This window comes from Polypterus senegalus, chromosome 4 (assembly GCF_016835505.1).
Source record: "Polypterus senegalus isolate Bchr_013 chromosome 4, ASM1683550v1, whole genome shotgun sequence".
Classification (NCBI taxonomy): domain Eukaryota; kingdom Metazoa; phylum Chordata; class Cladistia; order Polypteriformes; family Polypteridae; genus Polypterus; species Polypterus senegalus.
The window spans coordinates 241456947-241471512 of NC_053157.1; the positions used below are offsets into that span (position 1 = coordinate 241456947).

Genomic DNA, 14566 nt, shown 5'->3' on the forward strand with positions numbered 1-14566 from the left:
GTCATTTGCTGTGGTTGATCAGACTGATCAGATGAGACCCAAAACTGTCAAGGAGAGTCCTGGTGAAGTGAACTGACATCTGAGCTGAAGGTACGAGTCAATAAAAGAGGGGCAGGCGGTGGCAAATTAAGAAAAAGACTTCTGACCAAGCAGTGCCAGTCTGTCTTACAATTACATGTCTGCTTTCAGGGATATCTGAAGAACTGATTTATGTAAATCAATCCAAATCAAGTGATAGCAAAACAATAGAAAACATAAACTGATCAAAAATTAGATGCCGATATTAGTGACCTTATTCATATTAAACTGAAAAATATCAGGCCACTTCATAGACTTCATTGTTGTTTAAGATGTTGGTTTCTAAACGTGTGTTCACCTGTGAGCCGAGCTCTTTTAATATTCCAGCAAGGACTCGGCCACATTTGTGTCACTTACTGAGACCTGGCAGAGCCGATGTGACACTAGTCCTTTATTTGAAGAAACACCAAATGGTGGACTGAAGTTAAGTGTCTTTATCTGAACTTACTGTACATTGAGGTTGTGTAGTAGTGATGGGGGATTTGAAATTTGGCTTAGATGGTCAGACTTACACTTCTAGTAAGTTCTTTACACTCCTGCTGGACTTGCTAGGGTTTTACCAAATATGAAAGCTCAGAGTCTTTGTCATAATCATACATTAGGTGGGATTATCACTCAGGTGTTTGACATTCAAAATGTCCTTACTGCTCCACTCAATAACATGATGTCTAATCACTAATGGAGAGCCTGATGAGTTATATCATTAAAAACAGAAAATCTACACAGGAATAGTATATTGACATTTCTGAGCTGAACTTATTGTAAGAATCGTAGACTTAACTCTGGAGTACAATACAGATTGACATGTGACAATAATGTGTCTCTTAAACAGCCCTGAGATCAGCCAAATGCAAACTCTGATTCTTTAAAAATGGACAAACACCCCAAAGGCAGACGTGCAGCTAAGCACACTCAGCGTGTAAGTGTCAGCAGTACAGAGTGTGTCTATTGACGTGTCAGACCTTCTATTGAATTACGTTTAGGATGACATTGTGTGCTCACTTACTACGCTTACATCAGCCAACTGTAACATCATCTTGTTAAGAACACCTCAGGAGGGTCCGAATGTCTGACATTTCTACGTGTAGCCCACGTGACGCTCGCACCCCTGCCAGTGGACATTTGTAGACAGCAGGCTATAGTTGGCCTCCCACTGCCTTAGAAACTCAAAAGAGAAACTGATCAGAGCAGAAAGAAACTCAGCAGGCTGTGAGGAGAGAACTCAGTTGTTTGTGGGCCATCTTGGGGATCTCATCCTGAGCTGTTTCATGACTTGCACCAGTCTCACCAGGATGGTCTCCAGCAGCTAATGCTCTGAACTTGAAACATCAGGTTTATAAGGTCCAGTAAAACCTCGATTATCAGTCAGGGGTCAGGACCGAGGCTGTGATGGATAAGAGAAAAGACGGATAATAGAGCAGCTACTTTAAAAATGACATACAGTAAATTAGAGTAGCGAACAGTCGTAAAAAACTATATTAACAAAATGAATTAATTTATATAATATTGTAATGACCAGCGTAATAAGCAAATACAACTCAGAGGTCCTGGAGTTTTCTATATTTTACGTGGAGTCTTCGTTCCCTCACAAGCGGTGTCCTGTCTTACACTTCGTTATTTCGCTTACAGAGCTCACCTCCTAAACAATCAAAGAAAGTTTTCCCTACCGATCAGTTGATCTCCTGCCACTCTCGTTGTGTATTTCTGATCCCACAAACACTCCTGCTTATTGTCTCCTGACTCCCTGCTCCACACCTTCCCTTCTCTCCTCACTTCTCCTGTCTGCCCCTCACAGAACAGAAGCCCCTCAGCCAGTCCCATCACTTACAGCTTTCTGCCCTTTCTGCCCCCATACAGAGCATCACAAGCTGCCTGCATGCCACAATATATTAACACAACCTGATATAACAGAATATATAAAGAAATTTACAATGCAGAAGACCATTAACATTAATACAGAATAACATTACCGTCACTGGTTTCCATTTTCAACACATTTTTCCATTATTTCAGCATCCCGCTTTATATCGTTCACTGTTGGCCTTCCTACTTCGTCATTGAAGCAATACTTGAAGAGCTGTTGCTGTTTCGTAAACGTTTAATAAGTTCAAACAGCAAACACATATGTTGATAGGCCATAACAATGTTTAGTAGTTTAGTTTAATTATAACAAAAGAGAAAAGCTACAAACCGCTATTAAAGCTGAATGTACGTAACGGACACTGGGATTTCTGTTGTTCCAATGTGCAGAACTCGCAGTAGTAATTGGGAGACGCTGGCGTGCAGAAGGTTGGGTTTTTGTTATTTAGTCCTGACAGTTAATCAAGTGACAGATAATCGAGTTTTACTGTAGATGAATAGATTTCTCTGTCCCATTAAATGTACAAATTCCTTAACTCAAAGTTATTCAAACAGTTTCCATTAAACACTAAACTCCACTCACCTGCTTTTCTTCTCTTTCCATCTCCAGCTCGACCATTTTATGCCCATTATGTCCAGTCACCACACACATCATGCAGATACAGGAATCATCAGTTTTACAGAATATCTCCAGACTTTTCTGATGTTTCTCACATAGTTTCTCCTTCAGATTTCTATCAGGATCAACCAGCTTGTGGTGCTTCAGGGCGTCTCCTTCATAGTGAGGCTGCAAGTGAGTCTGACAGTAGGAGGCCGGGCAAGTGAGACAGGACTTCACCGCTCTGAACTTCTTACCAGTACAGAAGTCACACTCCACGTCTCCAGGGCCAGCATAATTCTGAGGAGGAGGAGAACTGAGTGTCGTCTTTTTTAATTTCTTGATGACTTCATTCAGCAGAGTGTTTCTGTTCAGCGCAGGCCTTAACATGAAGGTGTGTCTGCACTGAGGACAGCTGCACACTTGGCTCTGATCCCAGTAGTCCGTGAGGCACTTTAGGCAGAAATTATGACCACAGGGGATTGAGACAGGGTCAGTCAGGGTGTCCAGACACACCGAGCAGGTGAACTCGTCCTGTAATCCACACAGCTGGGCTTCAGCCATCATCAGTCTGAGGAGAGGCAGGCAGAGAGAATCAGTCAGAGAAATAAGGAAGTGACTTGTGAGGAAACGAAAGTGAAAGTTTGTCTGAGCTCAGTGAGGAGGAGGAGATTTAAGGAGAAAGCTGAGAGCTCACAGAGAGAACATCTGAGGAGACACTGAGGGTGAACAGTTAATGTGAGACAGGAGCTCAGAGAGTGAAGACCACCAAGTGACAGAAGAGATGACCTGTCACAGGGGGTCTGCTAAAGTGTCATTCACGTCAGTATTCTTATTTATTTATTACACACTGAAGTCCACATCAGACTCCATATTAGTCCTCTTTATTAAACAAATTATCCAACCCATAATAAGTTCTCGTCTCCTGATTATCAATAATGAATTTTTGTGTTTTTCTTTTTCCATGCCAGGAATTTATCAGATTATTCAGTAAAGACCCCAACTGAAGCCCACTCAGTTTAAGAAACAGAATAATATAATACATTAAAAAACACAAAGATTGCAGAAATATGAAAACATCTTAAAACTGATGACCGACAGACAGACAGTCAGACAGACAGACACAGAGACAGACAGACACACAGACAGACAGACAGACAGACACGTAACACACAGCAGGTGCTCGCCGCTCTCGGCTCCTTCATAGATTTTTAGATTTTCTTGGTTATTCAAGTCATTTTATTTCAGGATTTGTGAGACTTAATCAAGTCTGTTGAACAGGCTCGTCTACTCCTGCAGCCTACGATTAACACACACAGATCCGAGTCACACAATTGGATATAAGTGATGCCCTGATGCCAGTCCCTCTGTAATAGCCCACCTCAGATTCATTCCATTTAAGTACATAAGAGTGACCCCTGCAGCCTGTCAATTCTCAGTGCCCCACACCGGGACTCGCTGTCATCAGCACACCAGCACTGACAAATGTACAGATGTCTCTGACAAACATTAAGGCTTGTATAACATTTGGTTTTATGCCAGTTACTAACCAAGGGGGTCTTACTTCTGCCGCCCTTGCTCTTCTGTAGCCAGCAGACACACCACATGCACTTCGGATCAGGTCATCTACCTCAACCTAAGCATATTCAGGCCAGGCCAGTACTTGGATTGGAGACCATCTAGGAAAAGCTTGGGTGTCTGCAGGAAGAGGTGTTGGTGAGGCCAATAGGGGGCTTACCCGGTGGTCTGAATGTGGATTCCAATGCCCCAGTGCAGTGACGAGGACACTGTGCTGTATAAATGGTGTTGTCCTTCAGATGAGGCGTCAAACTGAAGTCCTGACTCTCTGTGTTTACTAAAGATCCCGGAGTGTCCTCCATAAAGATGTCTTTGCTAAATTGCCCTCCAAGGCCTTGTCATTGTGTCCCCCTAATTGTCCCCTCTCTCTCATTAGCTAACTGTTTCTCTCACCACTTCACCTTCTAATAGCTCATGTGTGGTGAGCATACTGGAACAAAAATGGCTGCCGTCACATCATCAGTTGGATGCTGCACATCAGTGGTGGTTGAAGTTGCTCCCCATTTACTGTGTAGAAGAGCTTTGAGTTGTGAGTAAAGCACAATAAAAATGTAAAGAATTACTATTATTATTCAAGTGCAATCTCTCAGCGCTGATAACACCGTTGGCAAAAAAAGCAGTCATTTCCAACATCCATTGCTCTAATATTTACTTCAGTCACTCAAGAAATAAACACAAAGTACAGAAATGTCAAAAGAATGTGTCATTTAATAATCTGGAATGAAATATAAGTGATTAGCGTGGACCTCAGCATTATCATTTACAGTGCACCTAGTGGAATGTAATTCATGTATTAATAAAATGCATTATATTTGCCATTCCAACAGATGGCACATTACAAACATTTCTAGTAATATAATGTATAGAATGTTGGAATGACAAATACAATGTGTATGTCTCTGTTATATACTGTAGACCCCTGTGAAGTCGTGCTTCAGAGTACCTGGCCTCAGTCATTCGCGGATTTTTCCTTAGAACTTACCTAAATAATTGTTAGCAGAAACCACAAATATCCACAGCAATTTTTATTGCCATTTTTTGTGGAAATACTGCACTGTAGAGAGAACAGGAAGCAACTGTAGATGAAAACGCGGCTTTGGATGGTGAAAGTAGCCAATAGAATTTGAAACTGCAACTCCCAGCAGTCTCTGCAGTGTCTCTGATTGTTCTTCTGCTGAGGCTGCTGGGGTCAAATGTGTCAGTGTAGCTTTTAAAAAGGGGGCCGGTGACCAAAAGCAAAAAAACAGTTTTTGTAATTTGTGTTTCAAGTTCCTGTCTGTCTGCCTGCCTTCTGTTCGGTTACCTGTACTTATTCATTTTGTCCTCGATCGTTTCGTATGTCTGGATTGTCTGCCGTCTGCCTGTGTACATGAGGACTGCAAATGGATTCATGGCCATCCTGCGAAGAAAGGAGCACTCCTGAACCCATCCACCCATCTTCACCATTTCAGGAACTAGCGGTAGGACTATCTTTATATTCCCATTCAATGTGCTGATTTCTGGAGTTTCTATTTTCATAATTACATTTCATCTGTTGTCGTTTCTCATGATTTACTGTGTGTGTTTTGTTTGTGCTTTGTTGTATTTAATGTGTAATCGCCGTAAGGTGAACAGGGGTGCTATCGCTGTTTTCATTTGTTTTCATTACATTCTTTATTTGCTGTTTGATTACCGGTTTGCTTTGTTTTTGTCTCTGTTTGTGAGTGCGTGCGGGTCGGCCCAAGGCTGGCTGCTTCCCTGGAATCTCCACCATAAAAATAAATTGGCATCTTCTCGACGGTGTGAATCTTAGCGGCACTGGACTGCTACAGCGTTATTTATTTCTCCTCGCTGCTGATTGGCTGTGATGCGTCTCCAGCTAAGTGTTCTCGTGTTTTCTGTTTTGATCCACTTAATCCTTAAACCGCCACAACCGACTATAGTCGTTTCAAAGTGCCATTTGCAAACACGCAGGAGCTGATCAGTCAGTGCCGTACATTCGTTGAGCAGCCAGCTCATGACCACTGCCAGCCCCTTGTGAGCAGGGAGGCTGAACGCACCCCTAGAAGACACAGACGCTCCTCAAAAAAACTCTTAAAAACGCTGATAGACTACTTTCACATTGCTCCTTCACTTGCTGGGCTTACTTGCAGCTGCTCTGTCGCGTGATTTGCTTCTCGTGTGACGCTACGCTTACTTAAAAGCCTGAACAGCACCTGTCCTATTGGGCTGATGAATTTGTTTCTCTCTCCTCCTCCAGACATCCTCTGCTCCCATATGATGTTTGTCTCTTCTTTAATCGATAACTAACTGCATACTGAGCTCGTTTTACTTCTAAAAGAGACCGGTTTGTCTGAAGTGTTTAAATAAAGTTCCTGTCTCTACAATCTCCTGTGTTTCTGTGCAATTCTGTGACCCGAGCGTGACACCCTGCAGCCTCGCTGTCCCCGATTGAGCCGCTGCACTAGACTGGCCTGCCAGCGTCAGCGCTTACCTCTGTGTGGTCAAGTGCAGCAGTTCAAGAGCAGTTGGCTTGAAGCATTCATCCATGGCTTTAGTTGCACCTTGTACATATTGTTCAAGTAGTTTATTAAATAGTTTATACAGTTCATTAGCAGGGTGTTAAATGATCAGTGGTGCAGTAATTGTGATGCTCTTTGAATGAAAAAAATGTGTTCCATTAAAATTTCACTTTTTCTTTGTAAATTGTGACGTTTACTTAAAGTGCAGCAAAAATGTATTTGGCGTCCAGGGAGGCATTAACACCCAAGTATGTGGCAGTTTAAGAGTTAAAGCCCAAAAATGCCATAGAAACGCCCGGCACCTTCTAAGGCTTCTGGCAATGAAAACGCGCTTGTGTGAATGACAGTACATATAGCGCTAACATCGATATTTTACATTCTAGCACTGCGGGTGACATATCAGTACAGTACTGTGCAGTAGGCAGGTTTACCTTTACATTCTTTATTTTTAGGTAATGTATTAAGCTGAGTATGAAATTAAATTAAAGTCATTTGGGGGCACATTTATGGTTTAAACTATAAAAATAGACATTTTTAACCATGCTTTAGCCGTGCTCTAGCAACGTAACCACCACGAAATTTGGGGGTGAACTGTACAACAGCATTTCTCAACCTTTAAGTACTTGAGACCCGAGTTTTCATAACAGTTTTAATCGCGCTCTCCAATAACGTTTTTTTTTTTTTTTTAAAGGAGCCCACTAATGTTCTTTTTTAATTAATGATATATTATAGATCCATATTTTATTATACCTACTTAACTTTTTCCAAAATTTATATAACTCTATATTTATTTTTCTACTATCAGAATGTAGTTTAAGTTAATTTGCTTTGGTTTCAATAGATGTATTTTTCATATTTCCAATTCTTGTGTTCTTTTATTCACTTCTTCGCCCCCCCCCGCCCCCCGCTATTTTTGTTACTTCACTCCACCCTATGGGGGACCGCCCCACAGGCTGAGAACCACTGCTGTACAATTTAGTACAGGATTTGTAAAAGCGATGTTAATGTTTGAGATGTGCAATCTGTTGCATTGACGAATTTAACATGATGTCTCTGTTACACACCATTTGGTGTTGGATTCCTAAAAGCAGTGTTAATATTTGTGATGTACCACTTGCTGGAGTGACAAATGCCATTAATGTTATTACTACAAAAGTTTGTGTTGTGCCATCTGTTGGAATGAGAGAGACATATGAAAACAATTAACACGCAGATACAAAGAGACACTTTTCTGTTTATTAAGGTGGATAATGTTGAGAATTTTAATTAGGGATCAATATGCTTTATTATTAGTTTTATTAGCTATGTAAAGTGTAGTCGTGAGGTAACTTTAAAAGGACGCCATTTATGTCAGCTGAAGGGCCCTGGCCTGCCAGCCTTTTCACAGGCAGATCTTGTTTTGTGAACGCCGGTGCTGAGCCGCTCACTGACAGAAGACAAACCAACTGCAGGCAGGGCCTTTGCCAGTGTGAGTACTGGGCAGGCTCTTAGGCTGGCACATCAAACATTGAAGCACTTAATGGCATTTAGATTTATTAGGGCTCAGTAATACTTTGGGCAATAACGTTAAAATAAATCGCATTCTGATATCTACTTAGTCTGAGCTACTGTATATTGGGGTTAAGAGCTGATTATTGAAGGTTTGGACCTTTCACTGCACATCGATGTCCGTTAAAGTTAGCAGAAGCTTAGCACCGACAGACGAGTGAGGCTTTTATATGAGCAAACGCAAATATATGTTAGGTTAGCATTTAGGTTTATATGCCAGTATGTCCTAACGATAATAAATAAAGTTACAGCAGAACATATTAGTTTTCTTATTATTTAATCAGTTGTTAAAGGCTTGTCTTTTTTTTTTTACCTTCTTTCATTCCTGAAGCTCCGTGTCGAGGCTGTCTGCAGTTTGGCCCTCATCAGTGAAGCTGCGCGCTGCCGTTTACTGGCACAGTTGCCATTTATTTTAGCCTTACAGCAGTGCGGCTCAACCTGTGGAGCGAGATATCTACAAGGGGGTCGCGGCGAAAAAATGTAAATCGAAGAAGCTATTTACTAAAACAAACTCGTTTATTACAACAGTTTATGGTAGAAAAATCACATCGAGTATGTGGACAATTGGCTCAGTGGTATTCGTGTAAATGACCGCGTGTCGTCATGAGTCGTTCGTCTCTAAGAGCTGATTCTTTGTAGGGAATGAGAAGAGCCGAGTCTTCAGCCACTGAGAATCCATGCAGGCAGGGGCGGGACTTTATTTTGATAGGCGTACCTTGTGGCCAATCACAAGCAAAGACATACTAGGATTATACCATTAATTGAAAGAAGGAAGGGTTGCAGATGCTCCGAAGACAGCGAGTTTAGTAGTACAGTCCAGGTACACAGAGCGACAGAGAGACGGGGAGTCGAAATGAAAGCGCGTCGGGAAAAAGTGAAGAAATTAGCGAAAAGCGAAATAAAAACTAGCATCTGGCTGCATTTCAATGATATTGGAGACTGCAAAGCTGAGTGCAGAATTTGTAAAATGAAAATATCCGTCAGAGCAGAACAGGGTCAACACCAAACCTGCACAGACATCTCAGAAGCGCTCAGCCGTCCGTCTAGCTCTAGCTTGTCCTCTCTCCTCAGGCTGCCATCCACTGACCCATGAAAAGTGTCCTGTTTTGAGCCATAAACTTCTGCTGCCACATCCACTGTCTTATCAGCAGCTGCAAATATATCACAGCCTTCTGCCGCTTAAACTTAAACACATTTATTCCAAAGCAAATTACCCCAGCCAGACAGATAAGTGTCGATGAGGAGCTGCTAAAATGACAGCTTGTGACTTTCAGCCATTTTCATTGTGGAGGACAAAGGATTTAAAACATTTGTTCAGCCTTAATCCCCATGTATGTTCTCTCCAGTAGAAAAACCTCATCCCAAACAATTACTCCACGACTATATAACACGGAGCGTGCATTGTGGTGAGACAGGGTCAAAAAAGCTTCAGCAGTTTGCCTGACAACTGACTGCCGGACATCCAGAGCGACCTGCTCATACGTGTCTGTCACTTGTCACTTTATTGGAAACTTTAAGATGACATCCTGCCTTCTTGGCTGTTGTGAGTTTATTGAGAGACGTACTGCAGAAAACCTGGCAGAGGAGCTGCTGAGAGTGACAACAGAGTGACAAGTAGACGACCCAGTGGCGTGTTGTGTTACTGTATATATACTGTATGTGACGTGGAGAGGCCTGTCCGCCGTAAGCAGACATCACAATTCAAGTGCAGTCCTCTCTCTGACCGTTAGAGGGAACTTCTGGAATCGCTAATATGTCACTTATTGTTTTAGAAATAAGACGTGATAGTATTCTTAGGAGTACTTATAATATTTGTTTTATTATAGAATGGAACAATTTAAAATTTGGAATTATTAAAATTACTAAAAAAAAATCATGAAATTTAATGAAAACCAATTGTTTGAATTTTACATATGTTTTATCACATGGGTTTTAATTTGAAATGTGTCACATGTGTGACTGTATATTTTGATGATGAAAATATATTAGCGATGCCTCAGTGTGATCGAAACTTAAACACTTCTGCTAACAGTGCATTCCCAAATTAAAATTTAGTATTGTTGGGTGGATCTTAATATAATCAAAAATCTGAAAATGTGCATAAAACTTTAGGGGGTGGTGCGACAAAAACTAATATGAAAAGATGGGGCACACATGGAAAATGGTTGAGAAACACTGATATAAGCAAATGTTATACGAGTATTCATGTGTCTCAGTGACATCTGTACATTTGTGAGTGCTGGTGACAGCGAGTCCCAGTGTCTGTCACTGAAAAGTGACAGGCTGGAGGGGTCACTCTTATGTACTTAAGTGAAATGAGTCTGATGTGGGATATTGCAGAGGGACTGGCAGTAGGGAATTATCATAATCATCATCATCCTCCTCCTCCTCCTCACTGAGCTCAGACAAACTTTCACTTTCGTTTCTTCACAAGTCACTTCCTTGTTTGTCTGACTGATTCTCTCTGCCTGCCTCTCCTCAGACTGACGATGGCTGAAGCTCAGCTGTTTGTGTCACAGAACGAGTTCACCTGCTCGGTGTGTCTGGACACCCTGACTGACCACGTGTCACTGCATTGTGGTCACAGTTTCTGTCTAATGTGCCTCACAGACTATCAACTATGAGATATTGAAGGTTAAAATAACAGAATACAACAACACAGTCCATCTTGAGAGGCACTGCTATTTCTCTAGAATTATAAATAACAATGCTAATAATCTCAGAGTCTTATTCTCTATTGATCGTCTACTAAACTCTGGTCACTCAACAGAATGCCTCTAAAATACTTCCAGTGAAACTTGTGAGGCTATTGTCTTTATTTTTTAATCAAAAAGTTAATGATATTAGAAATAATATCATACATCTCCCCAACACTGATCCTCTTAAGCCCCAGTACTCCATTAAAAACAAATTAAATTCTTTCACCAGGATAGATTTAGCTGATTTATATAAAATAATTTATCAACTGAGACCGTCCACCTGTGTCCTTGACCCAATACCAACTTGTTTCAGAATAAATCACAGCACAGAAACTGCACCCGTTAAAGTAGTAAACAAATTGCGCGTAAATGCAGACAGAGGTTGTTTATCTGTTCTCATCCTCCGAGATCCGAATGCCACATTTGATACCATCAATCACAATATTCGCAGAAATCGCCTTGGTTGGGCCTCTCTGGCAGGGTCTTAAATTGGTTTGAATCCTACCTGGCAAGTAGAAAAATCTTTGTTAGTTGTGGTGATTATATTTCAGTGACACATGATATTCTGTATGTGTGGTCCGAAATGCTCTATCCTGGTCCGCTGCTCTTTTCGATTTACATGCTTCCGTTAGGTCAGATTATCTCGGGGCATAATGTGAGCTACCACAGCTATGCTGATGACACACAACTGTACTTATCAATAGCGCCTGACAACCCCGACTCTCTTGATTCACTGACACAATGTCTCACTTGTGTTTCTGAATGGATGAAAAGTAATTTTCTCAAACTAAATAAGGAGAAAACTGAAATTATAGTAATTGGCAATAATGGATATAATGAGGTTATCAGAAATAAACTTGATATATTAGGATTAGAAGTCAAGACGAGGTAAAGAATTTAAGGGTAACTGTTGACTCGGACCTGAATTTTAAATCACATATTAATCAGATAACTAGGACAGCATTTTTTCACTTAAGAAATATAGCAAAAGTTAGACCTTTTATATCATTGAAAGATGCTGAGAAATGAGTTCACGCTTTTGTTTTCAGTCGACTAGATTACTGTAACGCACTCCTCTCAGGACTACCCAAGAAAGACATAAATCGTTTGCAACGAGTGCAGAATGCAGCTGCTAGAATCCTAACTAAGAAAAGAAAATCCGAACACATTTCTCCAGTTTTAATGTCACTACACTGGTTACCTGTGTCATTCAGGATTGACTTTAAAATTCTGCTTATGGTTTATAAAGCCTTAAATAATCTCATCCCATCTTATATATTGGAATGTCTGACACCTTATATTCCAAATCGTAACCTCAGATCCTCAAATGAGTGTCTCCTTAGAATTCCAAGAACAAAACTTAAAAGAAGTGGTGAGGCGGGTGGCCTTCTGCTGTTATGCACCTAAAATCTGGAATAGCCTGCCAATAGGAATTCACCAGGCTGATACAGCAGAGCACTTTAAAACACTGCTGAAAACACATGACTTTAACATGGCCTTTCTATAACTTCATTTTAATTTAATCCTTATACTCTGTATGTTCAGTCTCCTCAAAATAACTATTCATGGTGGCTCTAAAATCGGTACTGACCCCTACTCTCTTTTCTGTTTCTTTTCCGGTCTCTTTGTGGTGGTGGCCTACTCAAAGCTTCATGATGCTCCAACAATGATGGACGGATTAAAAGGCAGAAGTCTACTTGACCATCATCATCATCAAGCCTTTCCGTGAGAACCCTAAATCCAAAGAGGACTGTTTCATTTATGTTAGGTAGAATGCCCAGAGGGGACTGGGTGGTCTCTTGGTCTGGAATCCCTACAGATTTTATTTTTCTCCAGCCGTCTGGAGTTTTTTTGTTTTTTCTGTCCCCCCTGGCCATTGAACCTTACTCTTATTCGATGTTAATGTTGATTTATTTTGTTTTATAATTGTGTCCTTCATTTTTCTATTCTTTAATATGTAAAGCACTTTGAGCTACTGTTTGTATGAAAATGTGCTATATAAATAAATGTTGTTGTTGTTGTTGTTACAGGTCCTAGAAATGTCCATCTCAAAGAAGTCTTGATTGCTGCTGGCCCTCCTGGTGGGCCAAGGCGTACAGGCTCAAGTGGGTTTACAGTGGCGGTTTTAGGCATGGGCGAATGGGGCAGCCGCCCGGGGCAGCATTTTTTCATGACACGTGGGGGGCGGCACACGAACTTGGAGGAAAAAAAAATCATCTGTGCCGCTAAGCGGTTTTCTATTATCTATGATACCAGCGCCGCCCCTGCTGCTGAAGGAGCCGCACAGAAGCTGAGCGAGCGGAGAGGAGAGGGGATGAGGGGCGGTGGGGGGTTGGGGGGGAGGAGGCGCAGAGTACAGTTCACCTCTCCCAAATGAAGCGGACAAGGAGGTGGGGGCTAAACTTTGTCAGTGACACCTGACTTTCTTACAAATAACGCACATTTCATTCAAAATATTTTAAACACAGACCAATAATTGGCACATTTTTATTTATTTATTTAATTGTGTGAAATGGCTAATAAAAATAGGTAATAAAAAACGATTATGATGTGGAGGTGAATTGGTTTAGTCTTGACTTCTGGTCGTGAGTGACAGCGTTGGGGGATGATGGGAAATCTGTTGATTGCCGATTACTTAGTAAACACAGCGATGGAGAGAAAAAGGCCAAAGCTGTCAGGTGCCCAATTTAGGAAAAAAGAAAAGATGATGAGGAGAAACGGGCAAAAGATAAAGGTATGCAACAATATTCTCTCTGTATGATTAAGGTATTCATGTCATTGTGTTAATTAGTGGTATAATGTTAACTCTTACTTTGTTAGCCTTCTTGCTTATGATGCATGCTATGCTTACCTTGCTAAAAAAAAAAAAAACACAGTAAAAGCCTAATATACAAACCATCACAGAAATTCTAATGGTTTCTATTAAATACCATTGTGAACCAATAAATTTTTTCCAGTGAAACTATTACAAAATTCCTTATTGTAGTGTGTTTTGGGCACTTTTCCAATAGGATTTAACCTCCCACCCACCAATAGAATCCATCATATACCAGCAGACACTGTTATACTTACCATTAAAACCAATACAATTCCCATTATAACCATTAAATCCATTACATTTTCTGATATTTTTGGGCAGGGTTCTATTGTTTTTTCAGCAATGTATACAACACGAGATCTAATTAAATTTAACCACAAAATTATGCTTTGCAACAAAACTGTTGACGACTGCAGAGGACAATCATATGACAACGGGGCAAACATGAAGGGCAAAATAAGGGAGTTCAAGCCAGGCTCTTAGAAAAGAATCCCAGAGCTCTGTTTGTGCCATGTGGGGCGCATACATTAAATTTAGTTGTGTGTGATGCTGCTAAGGGATCTGTGGATGCTATGAGCTATTTTGGTGTACTGCAAAAGCTTTACACATTATTTTCAGCCTCCTCCCAAAGATGGTCCATTCTGAAGAACCATGTGAGCATCACCTTAAAGATGTGGGCAGAAACAAGGTGGGAGAGCAAGGTCAAGAGCGTTGAGCCCACGAGGTACCACGGAGCTGCCATGAGAGAGACTTTAATCGAGGTGAGAGACAACACCAAAGACCCTGCTATAAAGGCTGAGGCCCAGTCTTTGTCTGAGGAGGTGAGGTCGTACGCTTCAGCATCTGCACGGTTGTTTGGTATGACATGCTATCTGCAATACAGCAT

At 41.2% G+C, this 14566-nt stretch overlaps 1 protein-coding gene across 1 annotated transcript in view; it reads right to left on the reverse strand.

Moving 5' to 3' along the window:
* LOC120528958 (E3 ubiquitin/ISG15 ligase TRIM25-like) overlaps positions 1 to 3100 on the reverse strand; it is a 16303-nt gene extending 13203 nt beyond the window's left edge. Inside the window, exon 1 of the mRNA XM_039753029.1 lies at positions 2522 to 3100. Coding sequence (XP_039608963.1) covers positions 2522 to 3100 — 579 coding nt within the window. The remainder of the gene's footprint in view (positions 1 to 2521) is intronic.
* Between the last annotated feature and the right edge of the window lie 11466 nt (positions 3101 to 14566).